The sequence below is a fragment of the Trifolium pratense genome, linkage group LG1 (assembly GCF_020283565.1).
Source record: "Trifolium pratense cultivar HEN17-A07 linkage group LG1, ARS_RC_1.1, whole genome shotgun sequence".
Taxonomy (NCBI): domain Eukaryota; kingdom Viridiplantae; phylum Streptophyta; class Magnoliopsida; order Fabales; family Fabaceae; genus Trifolium; species Trifolium pratense.
The window spans coordinates 18,383,744-18,407,165 of NC_060059.1; the positions used below are offsets into that span (position 1 = coordinate 18,383,744).

The following is a 23,422-nucleotide window of genomic DNA, read 5'->3' on the forward strand; positions in this document are numbered from 1 at the left end:
GGAACTCACTCACTCATTACTTGAGCCTCAACATGTATTCCCTGCCAATTTACAATAGAGACGGTCGAAAACCATAAAAATTGATACATAATATTTTATAAATGGCTTCCATCAAGGTTAACCACCATGAGAGTGAAAACAAATTTCACTGTAAATAATGATGGAAAACTGTGGAGGGAATATCAGAAATGAAAAATTAAAACAAGAAATTGTCGGTAAAAAGATTTCTTGTTCAGAAAAAACCAATTGCTAAACCAGTTAATAACATTACATTCAAAGAGTGGTTAATGAGTAACCATTATTGACCACTTAAGCAGTAAATTATTCCAATATTGAAAACAAGAAGAAAAATTGCTTGCTTCCTCCAAGTAGAATCTTCCTTTAACCTATTTAAATTCACACTTCATATAACTTGGTCAAGTAGCATAAAGTCTAGTATGAATCCTGCCTTGAAGCAACTAAACCGCCTTCATCGGTGCTTATAGACTCGGCACCAGAAAACATTGATTTGCCAAGGCCATCTAATACCAAATCCTTGTCCTCAGTTTCAGTGAGTCCAACATCACAGTTTTGTTTTTTGCTATCATCTACTTCGATATTAATTTGAGTACCTGATACCCTATTGCTATCGCAGCTATTATCGGCAAGGTCTTCTTCATCTGATAAACATCTACAAGAATCAAACTCATCCATCTCATTAACTTGGCTCGTTAACCCTTCTCTCCATGATATGCTCCTTTGAGATTGTGATCCAATCTCTACTGTAGAACTAGATAACCATGGTTCCTGGTAGTCCAAATTTTTTGGAAGTTTGCTGAGATCAATTGATTCATAAGGCAAACAATCAAATTGGAAACTTGAATTAACCGAATCCTCCAGTGGCATAGAACTATCGAGAAAGAAAGTTTCTGACAGAAGAACATCACTGAATGAATTAAAGTTAGGGTTAAAATCATCTTCCTTTTGATTGTCTTCATGTGCCAGTGACAGTACAACATGTAAATCTGAACTGGAATCTGACTGTGGAGTTCGAATCACATTTCCACTGCCAATTGAATTCAGCGAGAATGGAGAGTTCTCGTCAATGACATTTTCTGAGCTATCCTCCCTAAGTCTAGGTGATGATTTAGGAGAAAACAAAATGGAATCAAAAGGCACTTGAAATTCAGAAAGACTACCTGCACAAATTGAAAAACTCGTTTTTCTTCTCATACCATTAGCAGTGCCGGACAAATCACTGCTATCACTTACATTCCAAAATGTTTTAGAACTATCACATAAATTCCAGAAAGCCTTTGAACTTGATGATGGTGAAGTACTGGAATCAAGAGTTATGGATTCTACGAGTCGAATTTCAGACTTGCAATTCAGAATTTTCTCTCTCTTGCTACGAGGCGAAGAAAGCCAATGCACTAAAGCTTCAGTTGGCAAAGGCAACAAGGAAGGGCTATCTTCCTTAACAACAACATCCTTTGTTTTCTTCTCATCATCGTTATCATCGTCATCATCAATAAAATCAGCAACCATTTTAGCAGAGCCTGAATAGTTCTCTTCTACAGTGAGAATCCCTCTAGGCCTACATTTTCTTTTGTCAGTGACACCAGAAACTATATAGCCTGCACCATAACAAGCAGGTGGTGTTGTTGTAATCAAAGAGCCACTTTGTATCTCAGGGGAAAGAGAGTTATGAATTGGGGGTGTTTTACTATTGCTTCTGTTAAAGTTATCCTCCGCCTCCCTGTAAACCGTAACATCCAAATCCGAACCAGCAACATTTTTACTCGAAGGAGTCGAGTTTGCATCTCTGTTAGATGATTTGAGATGACCAGACTCAACAGCGTTATCACTTATCTTTCCAAGGATATCATCTTTTTGCTTTAACGCCTTCAATGAAGATGGAAATGCAGGTGAAATGTTTCCGCGTTCACTCAAAGCAGAACTATGCTTAGAATTTTGGACAGTTCTGGAACTAGATTTCTTACCAGACTGCCACTGGTAGAGACATGGGGGGTTCTTCTTAGCTTTATTTGGTACAAGTGCTTTGGTTTGTAACCCGACATTATTACCATTTGGAAGGTTCTCCTTTGAGGAATTGGACTTTGATTGTTTTAGCGCAAGTCCACGCGGTGCTGAATTGGGGGTTTTGGAGATATTCTTGGGTCTATTGACAGGGGTTTTGAAAGAAGAGGAAGCCAAGAACCTGAGGCAACCCTTTGGGACTTCAGTGGACACAGAAGAAGAAGCATCACTACCGTTGCTGCTGCTGGAAATACGGTTAAGATCCTGTAAAGGGCTTCGAGGACTTCGCCTCTTGTTCGAACTTGACTTTGGTGTCGGTGGTGGAGGCAAATAAGAAGCATTCTTTGATGAAAATGCTCTACTCATAGTGACACGAACATACACCTAAAATGCAGAATCTAAATCTGTTAGAACAAAACAGTATTGAGTAATCAAAAGAATAAAGATTGCAAAAGAAAGACTAAAATTCTTTATACAACCGCAAAAAGGAAAGAAAAGTACAGAAGAAAATGGATTAACCAGCCAAAGAACTCAATTATTCGGATATATCTCCCCTCTGCCCATTGAGGGCTATTTAAAAACTTGCCGACAATGGGCCCGTTTGGATTGACTTATTTTTGAGCTTATGCGAAACAGCTTATACAAACAAGTAAACTTTTATGTATTATTATAAGTTTTTCAAGGTAGTTTATGAGAAAATAGCTTATAAAGATACAATTTTTATTAGTAAAAACTTATGAATTAACATAAAAGTTTATTTATTTTCATAAGCTATTTTCATAAGCTCAAAAATAAGTCAAATCCAAACCGGCCCAACAACCAATATAACAACAGTAATAGCACACTGATATCAACAATCTGAACAGCCACCCTGCAGTAGTAATTCCACACGGTTTCACTAGTAAACAATCTCGCCCGTTAATCAGAGATCAATCGGCTTAATTTAGACAATAACAAAATTAGCTTCAAATTATCTTAGCTGTTAATTGGATATATATCCGATGGTTGAGATAAAAAAACCTTACAAATCGAAATCTCTAATCTCATAACAAACAAACTAACCAACTAGCTAACTAACTAATTGCTCTAACAGCTCTTAACTACTCTAATCCCCTTTTATTCTATATCCTAACAACATCACATTGAATTGATCACAAAAAACCACATTCTGCATAAGCACAAAACACACACAAGCTAAAGTAGTAATAAAAACAAACACCCAGCATGCAACTTTTATTTCTGTTAAGAAAAAGGTACTTTTTTTATCAATTGAAGAAATGATGCATCATATAATTCAAATATGAGTGAAATTTCTAAAAATAGTTCATTTTTTCAAAATTTCCGTTTCGAAATGTGGTTGAAATATGGGGATTTTCGTTAAGAAAAAGCGAAAATAAGAAGGGAACGTTACCTGTGTTTTGAAGCAATGTTTGAACAACAATGGATCTGAAACCAGAAGACAACAACGTTGTTGAACTTCAATTGGAACATAGCATTTCGACTTGTGTGCGTTTTTCCTTTTTGTTTGCTTTCGTTACATTTCACGATTTGAAATTTTGAATCATTTTTACTTTAAAATTTAAATTTTAATTAAAGTCAAAATATTACCGTATAATCCAGTATTAATGTTTTTTGACAGATATAATCCAGTATTAATTAATTCATAATATGCCCAAGAATATGGTTTCGGATCCGACTTCGGACCACCACAACTCATGTGACCCGACTCAATTCCACTCGAGATCTTTTATTTTAATTTTTTTTGAAATAGATTTAAGAATTAAGAGAAATATCAAATTTTGGACAACATTGAAGACAACATGAAGGGGAAAAAATGTTGTCTCAAAAATTGTCCCACCAATTTGTGATAACCATCTCTTAGAAAAATCATTCAGATAACCCATTATCCAACCGGGAAATTAGTGGGTTTACACGATCAAAATAGATGGTTATTTTTCATGGTGAAAATAGGCTACTGTTTTTTAAGAAATTACAATCACTAGTGCAGAAAGGGGATTCGATGGTTGAGTTTTTTTATGAAAAAATATGATGATTTGTAATTTAATTATTTAATTTTTAAAAAAAAAACAAAAATAATTTGTGTAACCACTACCCAACCTAATTCAATCCAAAAATTGGTGAGTTTACCTAACTCTGTCCAATGTTGTGAATGTTTCTCTTCCTCCCTCATGGTTCTCTTATCCCCCTAAAATTCAGTTTTTGTCTTGGGAAATAAAGTTTGAAATGTAGATTATGAACTAAAAAACCATGGTTTTAGTTCAGAATCTACGTTTCAAACTTTATTCACAAGGACAAAAACAAAGTTTCAGGGGGATAAGAGAATCATAGGGAAAAGAAGAGAAAATTACAATGTTGTTACATGTGATATTTATTCCGAACTTTATGCTACTTTATTCCCCTCTTTTATGCTCTCCCCTCCATAGTGAAAATAGATTACCTATTTTCTAAGTTTGCACAGAGTACCTAAAGTTACAAAGAGACTACTCAAATTATATTCTACGATTACTTTTTTCTGTTATTAATTTATTGGAACATGAGTTTTTTTTTTTTACTCAATTGGAACATAAGATTGGGAATATATTATCATGTGAAAGAAAGTTGATTCGTGGTTTAGAGAAATTGTCAGAAGAGAGAAAAAGAAGTAGAAGCTCGCTTAGAGAAAATGTTAGAAGAGGGAAAAAGGAAAAAGGAAAAAGGAAAAAGACTTATTGTTTTATGGAAAAGATGGGGCCTATTGTTTTTTCTTTGGAAGAAACAATTTTTTGGGGTCTACAACACACTCTCTAAAATGCAAAAAAATGATAATAAAAATTAGTGTTTATTAAAATATATAATTTCAATTGTATTTTTGTTTAATTTTGTGTCCTGATTTTCAATAAGCTATTATCTTGCTATCTCGCTAGTTCTTTGTTGATTCTTTTTCCATCAGCTTTGTCGTAATCTCCTTGAAAATGGATTCTCTCAAAATCAGAACTTTCATTTAAGGGTGAGTAGTTAAAATCTATACCACTAAAATTTTCTCCATTTAATACTTTGAACTACGTCTTCCCTAATTTTTTTTAATTAATGGTTGAGATCTCGACTTGAAGATTTTTTCGTTGAAATCATATGTTTTCCTAAGAATTTTTATTGTGACCAACCAATATGCTATTTTTCTCATATTTTTTTCTTCTGTCTCTTATGTTATAAGTTTTTTTTTACCGCATCTCTTATGTTATAAGTTAGTAAGCACTTTTAGTGCGATCAACCAATGCCCTATTTTTTTCATTTTTTTTATATGTATACATTCACTTTTCTAACCTAATTTTTTTTTCTCTTGTCGATTAAATGATAATCATTTTTCAAATATTACATATCCCTCTAATCAATGGTTGACATCTCAGTTAGTAGAATTTTCACTTGAGGGATACAAACCCTTTATGTGGTTGTCTCTTATGTTCACGGTAATAAGTCCTTTCACTATAGGTAGGATCGATCATTGTTCTATTTTTCATGTTTTTTTTCTTCTTATATGTATGCATTCAGTTCCATTTGCTAACATAATATATTCAGTTTTAAACTATATATATGTAATCAGTTGATTGAAATGTTGTATTGGGAGATGATCGTACAATATCTTATCTATGAAATTACAATATTCCTACTCCAAATAAACTTATAACTCCTTCCTGGTTGATTAGAATGAGGAAGCTAGGCTCGTCACATATTACTATTTCGTAGGATTAATTGTCTTCTGTTTGTTGAAATTCACTAATAGTCATCGATCGTCGCACACTTATTAGTGTACACCAAATTCTATCATACTTTGTTAATAAAATTGTTTTACCTAACCGTTGAGATGTTTGCATCCATGCATGATTGTTGTATTTGTATGATGATTATATATTCAACCTATTTGTATTGCTTGTTAGGTTTCCTCTCATGTGTAGAAGTAAAATAATCTTGCACCATGTACAAATTAAATGTGTCATTTACCATATGATCAATGTCTCATCATATTTCATATGATTCAATAATGTGATTTATCGATTAAATGGTAGAAATTAACTTATGCATAATGCAAGACTTGTTTCACATACGCACCATAAGTTAATCCTCTTTTTATATTATCAAATTTTTTCTCATCACATTACACTGTAGAAACAAAATCTTCTCTCTTTTGCAATAAACAATGTAACAATTTTTTAAAACGGGCTGAGTTCGGAGGTTCACGAGTTTAGAATCATAAGTTTGTTATATGAATCAAACCACCTCGGGTTTGAACGAGTTGGTTTGGATTGGGCCTACACTTGAATGGTTTCAAATGAAATAAGAGTTGAATTGAATTGGGTGGCCATATTGAAGATGTTTTCTCTCCCCACCCCCCATGAATCTTTTATCCCCCCTGAGTTTCCAATTTTGCCCTTGAAAAAACTTCGGTTCGTAGAAACCGAAGTTTTTTTTTGCCTTAAAAACAAATTTCGGTTTCTAAAAACCGAAATTTACTCTGAATTTGCACTAGAAAAAATTCGGTTTCTGCGAACCGAATTTTTCACAAGGGCAAAATTGGAATATTGGGGGGTATAAAAGAAACACGGGGGGCTCGAAGAGAAAACCATATTGAATGGTTCTCCTTATATAAAGTTAACAAATATATAACTTTAAAGGGTGAGGTTAATATAATTCATGATTTTGGTTGCAACAATATTACATTTTTTGGGATAGTTTTTATTTTATTTTTATTAAACTTTTGGTTCTCAAGAAAAGGGGTTCCGAAAGTTCAGAGTTTCACATAAGTGAAGTTTGACCAATAATTGTTCCCACTAAAAATCGAACTCAAGTTCATCTGAGTTCTGAATTCGGCTATTTTATTTGTTATAAACTCATGGAAACTAACAACTATTTTTTTTTTAGCGAGTAGAGCCTAATGATATTGTTTTTTTACGGTAAAGCCTAGTGATATTCTAACCAAAATAATAAAAATTGTATAATAAAAAGATTAAACCTCATTCAAAAACGCGAAATTTTTTGTCAAAAGAAAAGTGTTTTCTTTTCTCAGTTCAAAAATCCCGTACCAAGAACAAGAGCAGAGAAACACAAAAACGAAAAGAGGAAAAAACATCAAATTTTGTAAACACTTCTTCCATGGTACAGTTCCTCTCTTTCTCTCTCTAGCTGTTGTTCTTTTCAACAATTTTGTTTTCATTTGATTTTATGTCACAGGATTACCTTAAATCTGCGCTTCCTTCACAAATAATGTCAGAACGAGGCTCCAATTTAGTTGTTATCAACCCAGGTATGCAAAAAATTCAATTTTGAGCATTACCCATTTTCCATATTATTCTCATTTAATCATTTTAACTCAAAGTTTTAAAAAAAATCAACATTTAAATATTGTAACTTAATTCATGTTATTTACTCAGGTTCTGCAAATATTAGAATTGGTTTGGCTTCACAGGACAACCCTTTTAATATTCCTCATTGCATTGCTCATTATACCAATCAGGCTCCTAAGAAGAATGTTCAAGATCAGGTTTTTGGAATTATTTGATTCATTATATGATTTTGATGTTTTTACTCCCTTTTAAGGCATTTATGTTTTACTTCAATTGTTTGTTTTTGGTTTTTTGTATTTAGATGCTTAATAGTCAAGTTACAACTGCACAGCATATGGAAAGGGAAAAGGCTTATGATGTTGTAAGTTGTGCATATTTGTAAAGCTGTTACTTCTTTTTTGTTTTGGTTCAGTAACCTAGTGGCTAGACTCGCACACTATATATGGGGAATCTAGGGTTTGAACCACGGCCCCTCCAATAATGTCCCTGGTAGTAGCTACCAACTGAGCTGCCTTACGGGACTAAGTTGTTACTTCTATATGGTAAAGTTTGCTGATATTGGTTTTTCCTCACTTTATTTAAATAGATTGCATCATTGTTGAAGATACCGCTTTTAGATGAAGAACCTTCCGGTAACTCTTTCTCTCGTAAGGTATATGATGTCTTATTCAGTTACAGTATAACTGAACTCCTCACTTTTGTTTGATTTCAATTTTCATGTTTATTTTTTATTTTTTTGTTATGATACTTTGCGATGTTTGGACCTTCCTTGGCTTTCGTTGGAACTGTTTAAGGTTGGGACTACATTTCGAGTAGTGAGACACTTGTGACATTTGTTGTACCATGTTGAAGTTTTTGAGCTTAAGAAAAGAAATGAACTACATAAGAGTGATAAGACAAACATGCTGATAGACACAATATTATTCATGAAGGAAATGGTATTGTAATTTGATAGACCCTTCTTGGGCATTCTTAGGATCTGATGCATGAATTTATCACTTCACATATGCCAATTAAGGGTTCTATGCTAAAAATGAGTACGGTGACAGTTCTGCTTTTAATGGCTGTTTTCTTATAATATGAGTTTTTGTTAATCAAAATAGAACAAAATCCAGCCTTTTCAACTGGATAATTGCATGATTCATAAAAGCAAAATAACAGTATATGCGGTGAGAGAGTAGGGTGGTAAATTAACTTTGAGGATTGTAGTTGTAAACTTGTAGCTGATTATTCAATGAATCTAGTAACATTTCTTTTGAAGCAAAGACTCTACTAACATTTTAACAAGTATGCATTCTTAGATTTCTGAAAAATCACTTTTTCTGTTGTAAGATTAGTATAGCATCATCATAAAACTGATCATTAGTCAGTGTTAATACTATAATTCTAATGCACTAAATGAACAGATGGGACGTGTTGATGGATACAATCCACATAGTATCAAGAAAGATTCGCCATTCACTTGGACTAATGTCTACGAGGAGGTCAGTAGTTCGTCTGCACTTTCAGCATTAGGTAAGAGTAAATGTTTTTTTTTTTTTTTGCATATTACCTAGTACTTTCCTGTGTTCTTCAGTTCCATCTGTGGCTTTGGGTATGTTTATGTCAAATTGTCAACTAGCTTCGCATTTGATTTATCTCAAATCTGTTTTACCAAGTACCTACTATTAGATGGTAATCAGGAATTTTGGAATTCTTGGCAGGTAAAAAGTTTTCACATGGAAGTTTGCATCTAAGCATCTTAAATTTCAACATTCTATGATTAATCATTATTTTTGTATACCTTTCTTGAAGTTAGAATATGGTCTTATAAGTTGCTGAAGGCTCGCATATGAATATATGAAATTTTCTTCGTGCTTCAATTTGCTGTTGCTTTTAAACGCTGTTACTTTTTTTATCAATTAACATATGTTATATATATATAAATTGACATTTGTAGAGACTTCGAGTAAAGACGAGACTAGAGAGCCTTTGGACCCAAAAGAAGGTACAGATTTGAAGGAAATTGGTGTGAGCAATCGAAAATTCAGACAGTTCATTTGTGGTGAGGAAGCATTAAGGATATCCCCCACTGAGCCTTATTGTGTATGTCGTCCAATCCGCAGAGGACACTTGAATATTTCACAACACTATCCCATGCAGCAGGTACATGTCACTTCAAAACTAAAACATAGTTACTCAAGTCATTGGATGTAGGTTCCCTAATTGAACTATGTCTTTATCTTTTATCATCTAGAACTGGGTTTGCTCTAGTGAAAATTGAAAATTGAAAATCTTTAAGCGGCGTCTTAGAGATGTATGATACATACTATTATTGAGTATTGAAAATTGGTGTCTCGGATTATTTATTGCTTTCATTCTACATCACTGCCGCTTGTCTCTTTTGCAGGTGCGTGAGGATCTACGCGCTATTTGGGACTGGATTTTAATAGAGAAACTGCATATTCCTCGCAATGAAAGAAATATGTACTCTGCTATTCTTGTTATGCCAGAAACATTTGATAATCGTGGTATATAAAACTTTATTCCTTCAAAGAAAATGTCAAGCATTTATTTTTTCTGTTGAAGTTTCCTTTGAATTTGTATTTCACACTCCCGGTATAGTCAATTTATGTTTTGGTCCATGCCACAAACAGAAATAAAGGAAATTCTAACTTTAGTACTGCAAGAACTCGGCTTTGGCTCAGCAGTGGTGCACCAGGTATAACCTTTTATTTGCTGCTGTATGTTTATATGATGAATGTAGCATTTTTTTTATAGGCACGAACACCACTTTATGCTTGACAGTTCATATTGAATTGTTTGATCAGGAAGGTCTTGCTGCAGTTTTTGGAAATGGATTATCAACAGCATGTGTAGTGAATATTGGTGCTCAGGTGACATCACTTATATGCATAGAGGTAAATGCAACTTCTGTGTCCTTTAACTTTTATTATTATTATTGTTCATGATGATCATTTGAAAACATTTCATAGGTAAATGCATAGAGTAAAACTGTTCATAGGTTTTCATTAACAACTTATGACCCCATTTACTTTGCGAAAACATTTTCTAAAATTCATGTTCATTTTACTTGCTTACAAGGAGGTAATAGACTCTTGAAGTGAACAGTTGTGTGTATTATTTTGGAAACAATGGACATGGCAAAAATGAAGTTTCACTATTTTCAGAAATGCATCATCTCTAACTAGCATTTCATCTTCTCTCCATGGCAATGGTTTACTTGAAGAGTCTCACATATTCTTATTAGCAAGTTAAAATGAACACATATTTTAGAAAATGAAATTGGAAAATGTTTTCCCAAATTGAACGGGACCTAAGCTTTTAGGAGAGTTGAGTTGATTATTACAAAGTTGTTAGAAAGCTACCATGGTGGCACCATGGCGGAACGGCATGGTGTAAATTCAACAATCATGATAACTTAGTATCAAATCATTATCAATCATATCTCACTATAATTATATTTCTTATTCTTCTCATTCTCATATCTTAAAACTCACACCTTCAACAATTAACAATATGTCATTAGTTATTTGAGATGCTACAACAGTAATAACAAAATATTTTCTCAGTATGAGTTCAGCTGCGCATTATTTTTGACGATGTTTATATTAATAATTTAAACATTAGTCTTGATACTGATTCGGTTTACTTTGTCACTTCATTAAAACAACTTTTACTATGGCTTTAACACTAGTATTACTATTCTGAATATAGTTTTGCCACCTTAGTTTTTAAGGAAATTTACATTTATTGGCTACAAACATTCACCATCTTTTAATATTAGCTTTTGCCTCAAATTAACTATCAAATTGGATTCTCTCGATGCTTGATGATAGTTCAGATAGATTGAAAAATAAAAGTTGGGTAAGTTTTTGATAAACATTCACCATCTTTGTTGTTCAGGATGGAGCTGCTCTAACTTCAACTGCAAAGACTTTAACTTTTGGCGGTGAGGTATAAAATATATTTTCATATTGCCCGCATTATTGGTATCTTCATAAACGTCCTTAAAGATGTGTGTTATGCTCCAACTAAATGCATCAAATAATAACATAGATTGCAGTTTGCACATTGCCATAAAAGTTTAGCTCTTGACTTCAACTTAATCCATTATAGTTATAGGTAGTCACCAAAAGTCGATCCTAGGATCTATGGCACTCCCAACATTCCCCAAAAAGGCTGAACACTGTATTCCATAAGGAAATAACATTATAATAATAAAGTGAATAAACTGTTCTGAACAAGCACTACACATAACACACATAAAGTTTTTTGATGTCTATGAGACTATAACAAATCATTTGTATCAGTTTTATGAAGCAAAGTAGTCCAAACAAAAGTGTCGCTGCCCTAGCTCTGACACGTTGTCAAAGAGCCACTGCCCACTTGCATAACATTGATTAAATAACTCTTTGAGTTAAAGATTTCAGCAACACTCCTTTTCAATCCTTTGCCTCATTTAATTAAAGAAAATTGTGCTTGTCAAGTATGTAATATGCTGCCATTCTTGGAATTATGTAATGATCTTACCTTCTGTGTTCCAAATTTTGTGGTAGTATTTGTCATTTTTAAATAATAACTTCATAACTTCAGGATATATCAAGAAGCCTTCTGTGGACACAAAGGCATCACCAGACCTGGCCACAAATTCGAACTGATATGTTGACAAAACCTATAGATCTGTTAATGTTAAATCAACTGAAAGAGTCATATTGTGAAATCAGAGTGAGTTCTACTACTTTATCTTTCTTTTTTCTTGGAATTACTACTTTATCTTATTTTGTTATGATAGTTGTCATTAAAAATAGTTATTTTTTATATTGGTGGGAATGAGTAAGTTTTTGTATGTTGGGCTTAGTGCTGAAATTTTAGCTTCCAAAAGTTGTTATCTCAGTTTGTCGATTCATTTTTCTCTCGGCTTTGCCAGCCATCTCTTCATTGCACTCATGAATGCATTTGTCACTTTGTAGTTTTTAGACAAAATAAATTATGTTTTGATTAAAAATAACCCATAACATATTGAAATTGAAGATGTGTCTGATGACTTCAAAAAAAGGCAGCAAATAGCGTGCAACTAGTGATATTCTAAATTTAACTTGCTTCAAAACTCGAATTCAATTTAAATTATCTTGCATCTTGTCTTGTCTTGTCTTGTCTATAGGAGGGGCAAGTTGATGCTGTTGCAGCAGTTTATTCCTATGAAGACAAAGCGCCGCCTGGATCTCACAGGACAAGGCTTACTGCTCTTAATGTACGGATTCTCTGTAGAATTCTTTCTTCAATTGCCCTCAAATTTTGCCATTAGATAATGCTATGCTCAGACAATGACAAATACTATTGCATAGGTTCCTCCTATGGGGTTATTCTATCCAATGCTTTTTGTTCCCGATGTGTATCCTCCTCCACCACGGACTTGGTTAGTCCATTCATGAATTTTTCTCTCGTTGTGCCGTTACCATATTGTGAAGTATTTTGCATTTATACAACCCTAGTGGTTTTCATTTGCTAGGTTTAAAGACTACGACGATATGCTAGAAGATACATGGCATATTGATTTTTCTCGGAGGTCTGACATGTCAGACACTTTCTATCCTAATGTTAATGGAGGATTACCCATGTGGGAAAGTTATCCAGTTTTTTCAACTAAGCCAAAAAAAGAAGAAAATCTTGGCCTTGCAGAGGCTATTACCAATTGCATTCTCTCAACTGGTATTTTTTTTGTCACATTCTTCCATTTTTGCATAGATTTTTGGATTAAATATGTTTTAGTCCCTTAAACTTACGACTTTTTAAGTTTAGTCCCTGCATAAATTTTATTTTATTTGATTTAATTTTAATTCATATTTTTGTTAATTTTTACAAAAAATGAGTGCATTTTGTTCCTGCATTTAGTCCCTATAAAAGCAAAATAAGGGCTAAAATTGAACAAAATTTATGTAGGAACTGAACTTGAAAGATCGTGAATTTTAGGACTAAAGGCATATTTAACCCTAGATTTTAAGCCTTGTTTAACCTTTTATTTATTGTTTGGTGCTGTATTCACAGGACGCATAGACATCCAGAGGAAATTATTTTGTAGCATACAATTGGTGAGTTTTACACTTTTGTTTAATTTCATCACGTTGCATGTTGATGGAAAAAAATTGACACATTTTATCTGGAATAGACTGGCGGCGTGGCTTTGACGAATGGTTTAGTTCCTGCAGTTGAAGAAAGGTTTGTTTCAATTTCGATTAAACTTGGTTTATTTACCTACCCAATGAAAAGCTAAGTGGTTGTGATACTGATGTCATCAATGATAATTTATAGTCATTAAAAACAAAACCTAGCCAATGAGCATCGGCTCAATTAATGGGACGAGCAATTATATAGATAATAATAACCTTTAGCATCAAAATAACTTTTTTTTTTATAGAACTTTAAAGTGCTGCTTGATTCATGTAGCCGACTCAACTTAGTGGGATAAAGCTTCGTTGTTGTTTTCTGATTTCTCTTAGTAGTAATTTTAGCATTAGATCATTTGCTTCTTCAGCTATTTCATATTTTATTTAATCGTTTTTTATATTATTCCGTTTTTTCTAGAGAATTGTACAGTTAGCTGTTAAACATTGTTGTAGTTTTTCATGTCCAATTACCAACACCCTATCATCATCAACGATTTTGTTCATTAGTTTGCTGAAGTATAACTGATGGATGAGTTCCACCATCTTTTTATATCACAGGGTTTTACATGCCATTCCTCCAAATGAAGCAATTGATACAGTGGAGGTTAGTCCAAATGAAGCAATTGTGCCTCTTGTATTTAATTGTTTATTATTCTTATTTTTTGCACTATGCTTGTGATAGGACTCAGTCTTGATTACGATTGAACATTGATCGAATAGGACAAATATAGAGCAGAAGTTATATTGATAATCCAATTGATAAGATCAAAATGGCATTCTAAGTGCAGAAATGCATAAAACAGTAGAATATAGTAGTGAATAGAAATTCTTATTGCTGGAAATAGCTAGAGTTCATGTGGGATCTAGCTCACAATACAAGATAGAAGACTAAAATGAAAGGAAAATAAGCTGTAAATGATAAAGGAGGCACTTCGAGAGGCCTTAGCTCTCCTAGGGTAAAATTCACCACTCAAATCATGCCTACTCCACTAAAACCTTTATGCTGCATATAAGGACAAGTCTCTAGTCTCTCTCTTCCACCTGTACTCTCACACACTCTGATGCAGATGTTGAGCGGTCCACAGAGTCTGTTACACTAGTAGTGGAATTACCACCTCCACTCTTCTTATTTTGTCTCCTAGTGTAAACTATATTATGCTCATCAGCTTGTTAATCATGTCTTGTTTCTTATTTTGATGTGATATGTTTATTTTCATGGCTCTTAGGTTATACAATCAAGGGCAAATCCGACATTTGTGTCATGGAAAGGCGGGGCGGTATGTTGATTACATATGACCATCAAGCTTCGCTTCATTAACTTTTTCTCCCTAGTTATTAAATAGATAATGAATACATTTCTTAATTCTTCACATCTGAAAGTAGCTAACATGTGTTTACAGATTCTCGGAGTACTTGATTTAGGTAGAGATGCATGGATAAACCGGGAGGACTGGATTCAAAATGGGGTTCATGTCGGAAGTAACAGAAAATACAAGGATTCTTATTATCTTCAAGCTCAAGCTATGTGTTACATGAATTCTTGAAGGTCTGTGATACATCTTCAAGTTTGTAACAACTACTACTAAATTGATAGATTAAAGTTGCATAATCTTTCGTTACTGGTGTGTCATTATAAAGTCAATTCAAATGAGGTTAAAGTTAAGCTATTCTTTTTTATGTTATGTACATTGAAATCACCTTGAAATTAATAATATAATTGTGGAAATACTCTCTTTAAATTTACATGTTGGCTCACATCTGCAAAGAATTTTCATGTTTGTTTATAATACTCACCGGTTAGTCCTAAGAATTTTCACGGCTGCTAGGGTATTTCTCTTACGAGTTTCACTTTCACGTCCAAGCGATCGCCGCCATCTATGGCGGACAAACCTCCAAATAGAGGACAATTAGGGAAAGAAAATGGGACCTCCATATCATTCTGAGCGAAGTGTTTTGAAAACCTGCTTCTATTACACGATGAAGATCTGATATGGTGGTGGAGGGACGTCAATATCGAAACAGATTGCTTCCTATGTTACAAGCGCATGGCACGGCACGCGAGGGCGAAAAAATCAACTTTCAATAGCAAATAATTGCAATTTTGATACATTCTTAAACAAATATGACGGCAAGATAAAGTCAAAATAAAATTTGCATAACCAAAATAAAATCTAAAATTAACAAACCATAAATATAATATGGACCGGTGTATCAAGGTTAATAGATTCATAAAATAATGTTTAATATATAGACATTAATAAACACTAAATTTATTATAAATTGTCCACATCAACAAATATATCAGTACATATTTAAATAATATATTATCAAAGAATTCTCCATATAATATAACTAAAAAATAAAACTTTTAAGTAATTATTATAAAACTTTGGAGTAAATATGGAGGGTCGGCTTGGCGAGCCAACCCTATAATTTCACAAAAATAATGTCAGCCATATGTCTTGATGGCCATACAGCACTCACCAACAAGGATGAGCGTGGCATAATTAGCCAACTGACCCTTTTTAATTTGAAAACTCAGCTATCCAATATATTTATATAACACACTTACTACTACTTCTTATAGACCTCATCGATGTGGGACTTTATACAGCACACCACAGAACAACAACATACATATTTGTTTGTAATTGTGTTTTACCTTCACTTTCCGTCTATATAAATTCATATGCTTCATCTATAATCTTCTATAGGAGACCTATAATTACCGAATTAGATATTAGATCAACCATTCTTGCAACAAAAAACTCCAACATCTTGATCGAAACAGAATCTATAGAACCATCACACTCACAATAAGCCATAAATATGATAATCAAACATTGCATTTTGCACCTGTCAATCTCAACCACAATTTGAAAACTACATTTTTATTAAGGATTGTTTGGGGTTGTTATAAGTTTTTACTTCTTCGTCATAAATGTTAAAATTTGAAAAACAAAATTTTTTATGAAACACTTGTCAATTTTGGTTTGAGACCATCAAATATTTCATATGTTCCTTCTTTTTCCTCTTCAGTTGAACTTAGTCTTAATGCAAGAGTACACAGTTCAATATAGATTAACCGTGGAGACAAAAATGTTGTGAACAGTGAACTTGAGAGTTGAGATGTTCGGTCTATTGCACATTTGCACTGTCTTGTACTTTCATCAAATAAGCAATTTTCTTGTCTCTAGAAAGAACTCTCTAGAAAAATGCATGCTTCTCTACTCTTCAAAAATCAGACACCAAAAACAATGACATGTTCTAGATTGACTTAGATTGGTCAAACATCTTACAAGTTGTCTTCTTATCTTTGTCTACACTTGACAATCAAGCATAATTTTTAGGAATGTATGTATGCATTATTTTCTTTTTCTTATAGTTTTTATCTAATAAGCTATAGTTTATAGTTTATTGGACTAATTTATAAGCTTGTTCGAAAAAAATAAATGTGTTTGGTAAAAAAATAATTCTCATTAGCTTATAGTTTTTCTTAAGATGTTATTTTAAGTAGCGTTTGAGCTTATAATTTATAATTTTTTTCGGTTGTTTTCATTCTAACCTTTAATTTTATTATTTTTTATAAAATAGAAAAACTATCCACTAAAGAGGAAAACTAGGCACTAATTACTAAACATGCATTTTCTTTTATGTCTTTTTATATTTACCAATCATTTTAAAAGTTAATTTTACAAAACACTTAATTTCAACCAAATAATTTTTTAATTATAACCTACCTTGCTAAATCAGCTTATACTTAATTTTGTCAAAATACAGCCTAAAGCAATATAGGTGGCACTCTTCCACTATTCATTTTGGTTTGCTTTAATATTGCTTATCCAACCATACTTCATAGGTTTAATTGTTTTTGTAGTTAAAAAGAGGTATTCAAAGGCTGCCTTATTTATTCTGCCACTTTCAACATTAGACTAAGGTTTGGCGTAGTCAAAATCCTTACTCAATAGTGTTCTTAAATACAGTACTTCTTTTTTTATTATAGACAAATAAACACTACTATAATTTTTTTGGTTAAGAAAAATGGTGGTAGTATAGTAGGTATCTCAAATATTTTGTCGGGCTACACGCACCGGCTAAAAAATTTGTTGTTTCTTTTACGGTAAATTTTTGTTGTTGTTTTGGTTACTATAAAATTGGTAAAACCATTTCACCATCGTTCACAACAACTTCTAAAACATAATAAGGTGGATTCTCTCATTTTAACTGATTTTTTTTTTCATATGTATGAGGCATGAATCATTAAAAAATTTATCTCTGTTTTTTATTTATAATTTTTTAATTATATTACATAAAAATTCATCTTAGTGTCAAGTAATCTAATAAATTAATCCTTATAATTTATCACAGAGTCTAAGTAAAATCCGGCCATCTAAATAATCTTTTAAAAACAAAAAATAGATTTTGTCAATCTTTTAGGTATGAAAATGTATTAGCTTTAATTTTTTTTTTATTGCAAACGATCTGGATCACACATAGGTATTGTGAGTGCTGGTTCTATAATTGACCACGTAACCACACCTGAGTCGTGGGATTCAAAGAGATTTTGAGTGTTGGATTAGTAAAAGAAATGAAGATAATAAATTCACTTAAAAGTTTATATAAAAAAAACTTGAATCACTTATTTATGGCTACTAGTAGAATTATTATTAATATAATATCAACCAAAAAAAAAAGAATTATTAATATAATGCAATCAAACCATATAATTTGTTATGGTGATGTGACATACAACCGACGAAGCATGTAGGAGGACCCATTAAGTGTGATTATTATGTGAAAAAATAATAGAAAAATGTGGAAAAAAAAGACAAACAAGGATGCATTATGAATTTATGATCCCCTTTTGTGCTATGTATATATCTCTTTCTCTAGGTCCATTCTATCTTAATCACACACTATTAGGGAAATGATATACTACTATTATTACGATGATTCAACCTTTGACCACTTTTGCTACAATTTGCAAATACAACAATCACTTGCAAACTTACACTCATCAATCGACTTGGCTTCGGCTCACTAAACACGTTCTTTCTATCTAAACCAAAGCAACAAAAACAAAATACTTAAAATGCTTTTGTGGCCACTAAACATTTTTTCAATAAGAAATTTTATTAGAAGCAACCACCTTAAAATGAAAAGAACACACTCTCTCCACCTTCTAGACAAGTATATATAGAGAGTGTTAAAGAGAGGGGAATACAAAGAGAGAAGACAAGGGCTACTAGGGTTCAATAAGATTACAATGACATTACATAAAATAGAGTTACAAGAGATTATATTATATAGTAAATTTAATGGACTATAAACCTAATGAGCCCAATAGCAAAAGCTTGATATTTTTAATCTAATAGTCCTTATTGGTATGACGGTCTTATTTGAGTGTACTTTTAAGACATGTCTATATTGTGATCCCTCTTAAAGTTAGGGTTTGAGGTGATCCGATTCAATACGAGAATGAGTCTTGACTCATTCCAAAATAATTATAACAAAAAATATCATATTTTATTCATAAAACCTAATTCAATTAGTAATACCGATAAAATAAATATTTAAACCCAAAATCTTATATGAGTGTGTGTGAGTTGTATGGGATTGGGAGGAGATCCACTCATCTCATGTGCATTTTTGTCATATGGAATCTCATATATGTTCAATTTTCTTACGATAAGCATTTTTAATTATTTAAAAAATAATGGAGGGCTGAGACTAAGATGAAGACTGAATAACCTCAAACTAAAAAAGCACGGGAGAGGATCCTCCCTCGAGTTTTATACTGTAAAATCAAAACAAGCATTAAACTCTAAAATGAAAAAATGTGTAAGTGTAAGATTAACGGAGCCTAATTCATTAATAAACTAATTTTAAAAAATAAAATAAAATTGGTATTAACAGGGCCCAAGTCCACATTTACATTGAACCCTACAAGTTATTCCACATCTACATTTTATATCATTTAAGTTAGGAAATTGTGATGCTCTTCATGCGGAAATGTGGGACATGTACCTGAGATTAGACCTTGCTCACAAAGAGGGAATCATGCATCTTTATGTTGAAAGTGACTATAAAGTCTTGATTGATATGGTGACAAAGAAAATCAACTTTAAAGGAAACACACTCACTTTTGTGTATCGTATCAGACAACTCTTGAATTTAAATTGGCAAGTTCAATAGTCACACACTTGGCGCGAAGAAAACAGAAGCGCCGATTGACTTGCTAATTTTAATTATTCTCTAAATTCTTTTAATGTTCATTTGACCACATATCTAGAGCTTGCATGTCTATGAATGTTCGTTTAACCTTATATTTTAGCTTCTTACTATACCAAAAAAAAATAAAAGCTATAAATGGCAGGCAGCCGAAGGCAAGCTGTATTAAGACAGACAGGGAGTGAGGTGGAGCCAAGTTGGAATAAGTTTATGACCAGATGAGATCTCATCCTTTCTTTCATCTCCCCAAATCCAATCGTGTGCACCACACTCATTCTTTATATATATAGCCACCAAATAAACAAAACACAACCACTCTTCAACTTTCTTCATCTTTCTCTTCTCTTCCCAACCAACCAAATCTAAACCTAATCCTAATCCTAATCATGTCAGATTCACAGAGAAATCAACAACAACCAAGTCGTTTACAAAAACGAGCTCCTTCCTCTTTACAAATCAACCGTTCTCTCGATTGGAACGTCGCCATCCCTCTCCTTTCCCCTTTAGCATATTCTCCGCCACCACAATTGCCGGAAACAAGACCGTCTCAGCACAATCAAGGAACCACCGCCGAGCCGGAAAAGGTCGTCGTCGTCACGTTCAAAAACTGGCAACATCCTGCCGCTCCTTTCTGCTACGAACCTGCTCCTATGGTTCCGCCGTTTGTTCCCGTCTAGAAAACTAGAGAGATTGATTTTAGGTTATGATGATAATGATGATGATTATCTCATAATTCGTAATAATTAATTAGTAAGAAATCAGATTGAAGATTTTTAGGTTTGTGGGAGAAAGTTTTTTTCCGATTTTTCATGCTGGGGATTTGTTGTGTTATGAATAATACATGAAAACAGACCCTGTGTGTTTCTATCAATTTTTTAGCTTTTTCCCTTTTTTTTTTATTTTTTTTTTATTTTATTATAATTTTGGGATTATCCAATCTGTTTTTCTTTCGATTGAACTTGTATATATACTATTTCAACCATATAAATAATTATTCCAGTTGTTCTTAATCATTCATGTGTGGTTTTGCTTTTCTGTCTCAACAAAACAAATTTATGGAAATATGATATGTACTACTACCACCTACGGAAACAGTCTTCCAAGTGTAATTCAAAGTGTCATGATAGTTTTGAATGTATCGAAATTGTATATATATGATATGATGTACTACTACTACCTATGGAAACAGTCTTTGAAGCTTAATTCAAAGTGTCACGATAGTTTTGAATGTATCGAAATTGTATATACATTTTGATGTCTTTTTTGTCAATAACTTTATGAATTAAATTGACTATCTAAAATTAAAGTTAAAGACTAAAATAACTTATAAACAATACAAATGTGGATGTGTTTTACCCACAAAATTCAGAACAGTTGAGGTGAAAAGTTATATGCATGTATTGTTGGGTTTTAGAGAAACTTTTATGTGGTTAAAATACTCTCAGCTTGATAGTTGAAATTTTCATTCCATTTTCATACAAAGCATGAACAACTGAGCATGTTTAATTTGAAGGCTTGCTTTGAGTACACTCTGAAGTCTGAACATTCCTAATTCTCTGCAGATGAAGTCCAAGTCTCAAGTAATTGAAACAAGAAGCAAAAATATGATCTAGCTGTTCCAATAAGATTCAAAGTTGGAAATGTTATAATTTATATGAAATTAAAAATCAATCTTTCTTATGAAAAAGTAATAATAATATGGTCATATGACAAAGACATTACATCTAATATATAGAGATCGAGGTTTTAATCCTGATACTCCTATTTATTCACTTTAAAAGGTAAAATTCTAGACACCAGACTATCGATAAAAGAGTTTATAAAATATCAGTTTTGTAAGGATCGAATTCAAATCAATTCTGAAGGATGTAGAGGTACTTCAAAATAGGTATCATTTACTGTTGTGGTATGCACGAGGACAGAAGTGACTAGATTTGCTCCTATTTCTGATTACTGGATAATAACATGCCAAGAGAGAGGACCACTTTTGGTGCATAAACAGCTCATCTTTTCTTTGTCTTAACAGCACATGCAGTGTTCAGAACAAGATTAATTGATATACAAGAAATAGTCACTAACCCACATGTAGAGGGGACACAAAAATGGTAAGTTGTTGCTCAAATAGTTCTTCTTGCTTCTATTCTATCATCATTCATCATAACCAACCCAACTGTTATTTTTATAGTACATAATTTGACTTCATGTCATTGTCATTTGTCAAAGTGTCCTGCTTTGTTAAACTCAAATGGATTCCCCTGTGGCCTCAACAAATTGAACACTGTGGTTAAGAGATGTAAATGTGAATGTTATTATACCTAGCTAATACAAATTCAGCTTAGGAATGTAGGGTCATTCAATTTCTTTTTCTTCACTTGAGCAGTTTCTTCTTTTTCTAAATATCTTCCTAACAGTTTCTTAATTGATATTTGACTTGCATAGCATTGTTATGTTTAAAGTAGTTTTCAACAATAATAAATAGGTCAAATATATCTATGATTCTTTTAAGTTATTAACTTGTTACACCGTTACTCTTCTTCGAGTTGGGCCTCATGGTTCACATCAATGTGAGCATCAAATTCATCATGTTTAACATTAAAATTAAGGGTCATGTCGGTGCTTTTGTAAATGCAAGATAACTCTAAAAAAAATTAAAAAAATAAAATAAATGCAAGATAACTAGAAGAGCAACGATGCAACTAGTTAGAAACTTAAAAAACCTATTTGTTACTTAAAAACTTAAGGACCTAATTATTATAACGCAGAACTTAAAAAATCCCTTGATGCATTTGACCTAATAAATATTAGTGAAGTCATTTATAAGAAATGAGGGTAAATAGTAGTTGTAATTCCGCTGCATATATAACTTAAAAATACTGAAATAGGGAATATGACTTGATGCTTACAAGGTTAACAAAAAGAGTCAATATATATACTCAGGGTAGAGAACAAGGCAGCATTGATCTATATCTAGGCAAGAACTCAAAAAGCAAAAGAAGAAAAATAGATAGCATCTATTCTATTTGTTCATTTGTTGGGTGACGAGGAGAGTTAGAAAATTGTTACATTGGACTTGAAGCAACCGTATAAATGGATTATAGATATTACATCTCCATCAAAAATCTTTGAATTATTAAGTATATGTGTTAAGAGTATCAGAGTTTATCCTAGATCCATTTGCTGTTTGTTGTGGAGACCTCCCATATTTGGGCCACCCGTTGTTGTTGATCCCACGTTCCAGCTTGTTCAGTTCTGGACGTGAGGGGGTGTATTAGAAGTCCCACATTGGCTAGAGATATGACCTGACTAAGTGTTTATATACTAGAGGCAATCTCCACCTTACAAGCCGGTTTTGTAAAGATGAGTTAGATCCAATACTGATTTCGAAGAATATGTGACATTTATGAATTATTAAGACTCTTATTCATATTTGACATACCAACAATTTTCCGTTCATTTTCTTATTCACTAATCAATAATAAAGAATTTTGACAAATTATTTTTTTATTATTGATAATAAAGAATCAATAATAAAGAATTTGCTTTTTTTTTTTTTAATGAAGAACCTTTTTTTTACGGTTTAATGAAGCACCTTATGGTGAAGACAATCATGTTTTAAGAGATGTTGGTTACTAAATATCTTATCTAATAATTTAAACTGAAACTCCCCAA

General features: G+C 32.6%; 2 protein-coding genes and 1 non-coding gene across 3 annotated transcripts; 1 reads left to right on the forward strand and 2 right to left on the reverse strand.

Moving 5' to 3' along the window:
• Positions 1 to 49: 49 nt before the first annotated feature.
• On the reverse strand, positions 50 to 3,611 carry LOC123902460 (probable serine/threonine-protein kinase nek3). The gene is made up of 2 exons (XM_045952189.1): positions 3,431 to 3,611; positions 50 to 2,403 (listed from the first exon to the last, which is right to left on the reverse strand). The coding sequence occupies exon 2, from the start codon at positions 2,383 to 2,385 to the stop codon at positions 433 to 435; it is 1,953 nt and encodes a 650-aa protein (XP_045808145.1). The 5' UTR covers positions 2,386 to 2,403; positions 3,431 to 3,611; the 3' UTR covers positions 50 to 432.
• A 3,396-nt stretch (positions 3,612 to 7,007) lies between these two features.
• Positions 7,008 to 15,248, forward strand: LOC123902461 (actin-related protein 9). The gene is made up of 20 exons (XM_045952190.1): positions 7,008 to 7,167; positions 7,243 to 7,315; positions 7,443 to 7,552; positions 7,657 to 7,716; positions 7,942 to 8,007; positions 8,762 to 8,870; positions 9,295 to 9,500; positions 9,745 to 9,865; positions 9,992 to 10,056; positions 10,166 to 10,255; positions 11,262 to 11,312; positions 11,952 to 12,083; positions 12,520 to 12,609; positions 12,704 to 12,774; positions 12,868 to 13,067; positions 13,404 to 13,447; positions 13,525 to 13,574; positions 14,081 to 14,126; positions 14,749 to 14,799; positions 14,923 to 15,248. The coding sequence occupies exons 1-20, from the start codon at positions 7,165 to 7,167 to the stop codon at positions 15,064 to 15,066; spliced, it is 1,782 nt and encodes a 593-aa protein (XP_045808146.1). The 5' UTR covers positions 7,008 to 7,164; the 3' UTR covers positions 15,067 to 15,248.
• Positions 15,249 to 15,923: 675 nt separating this feature from the next.
• On the reverse strand, positions 15,924 to 16,049 carry LOC123903417. Its single transcript, XR_006807992.1, has one exon. It is a non-coding gene; the product is annotated as a U11 spliceosomal RNA (small nuclear RNA).
• Positions 16,050 to 23,422: the final 7,373 nt, after the last annotated feature.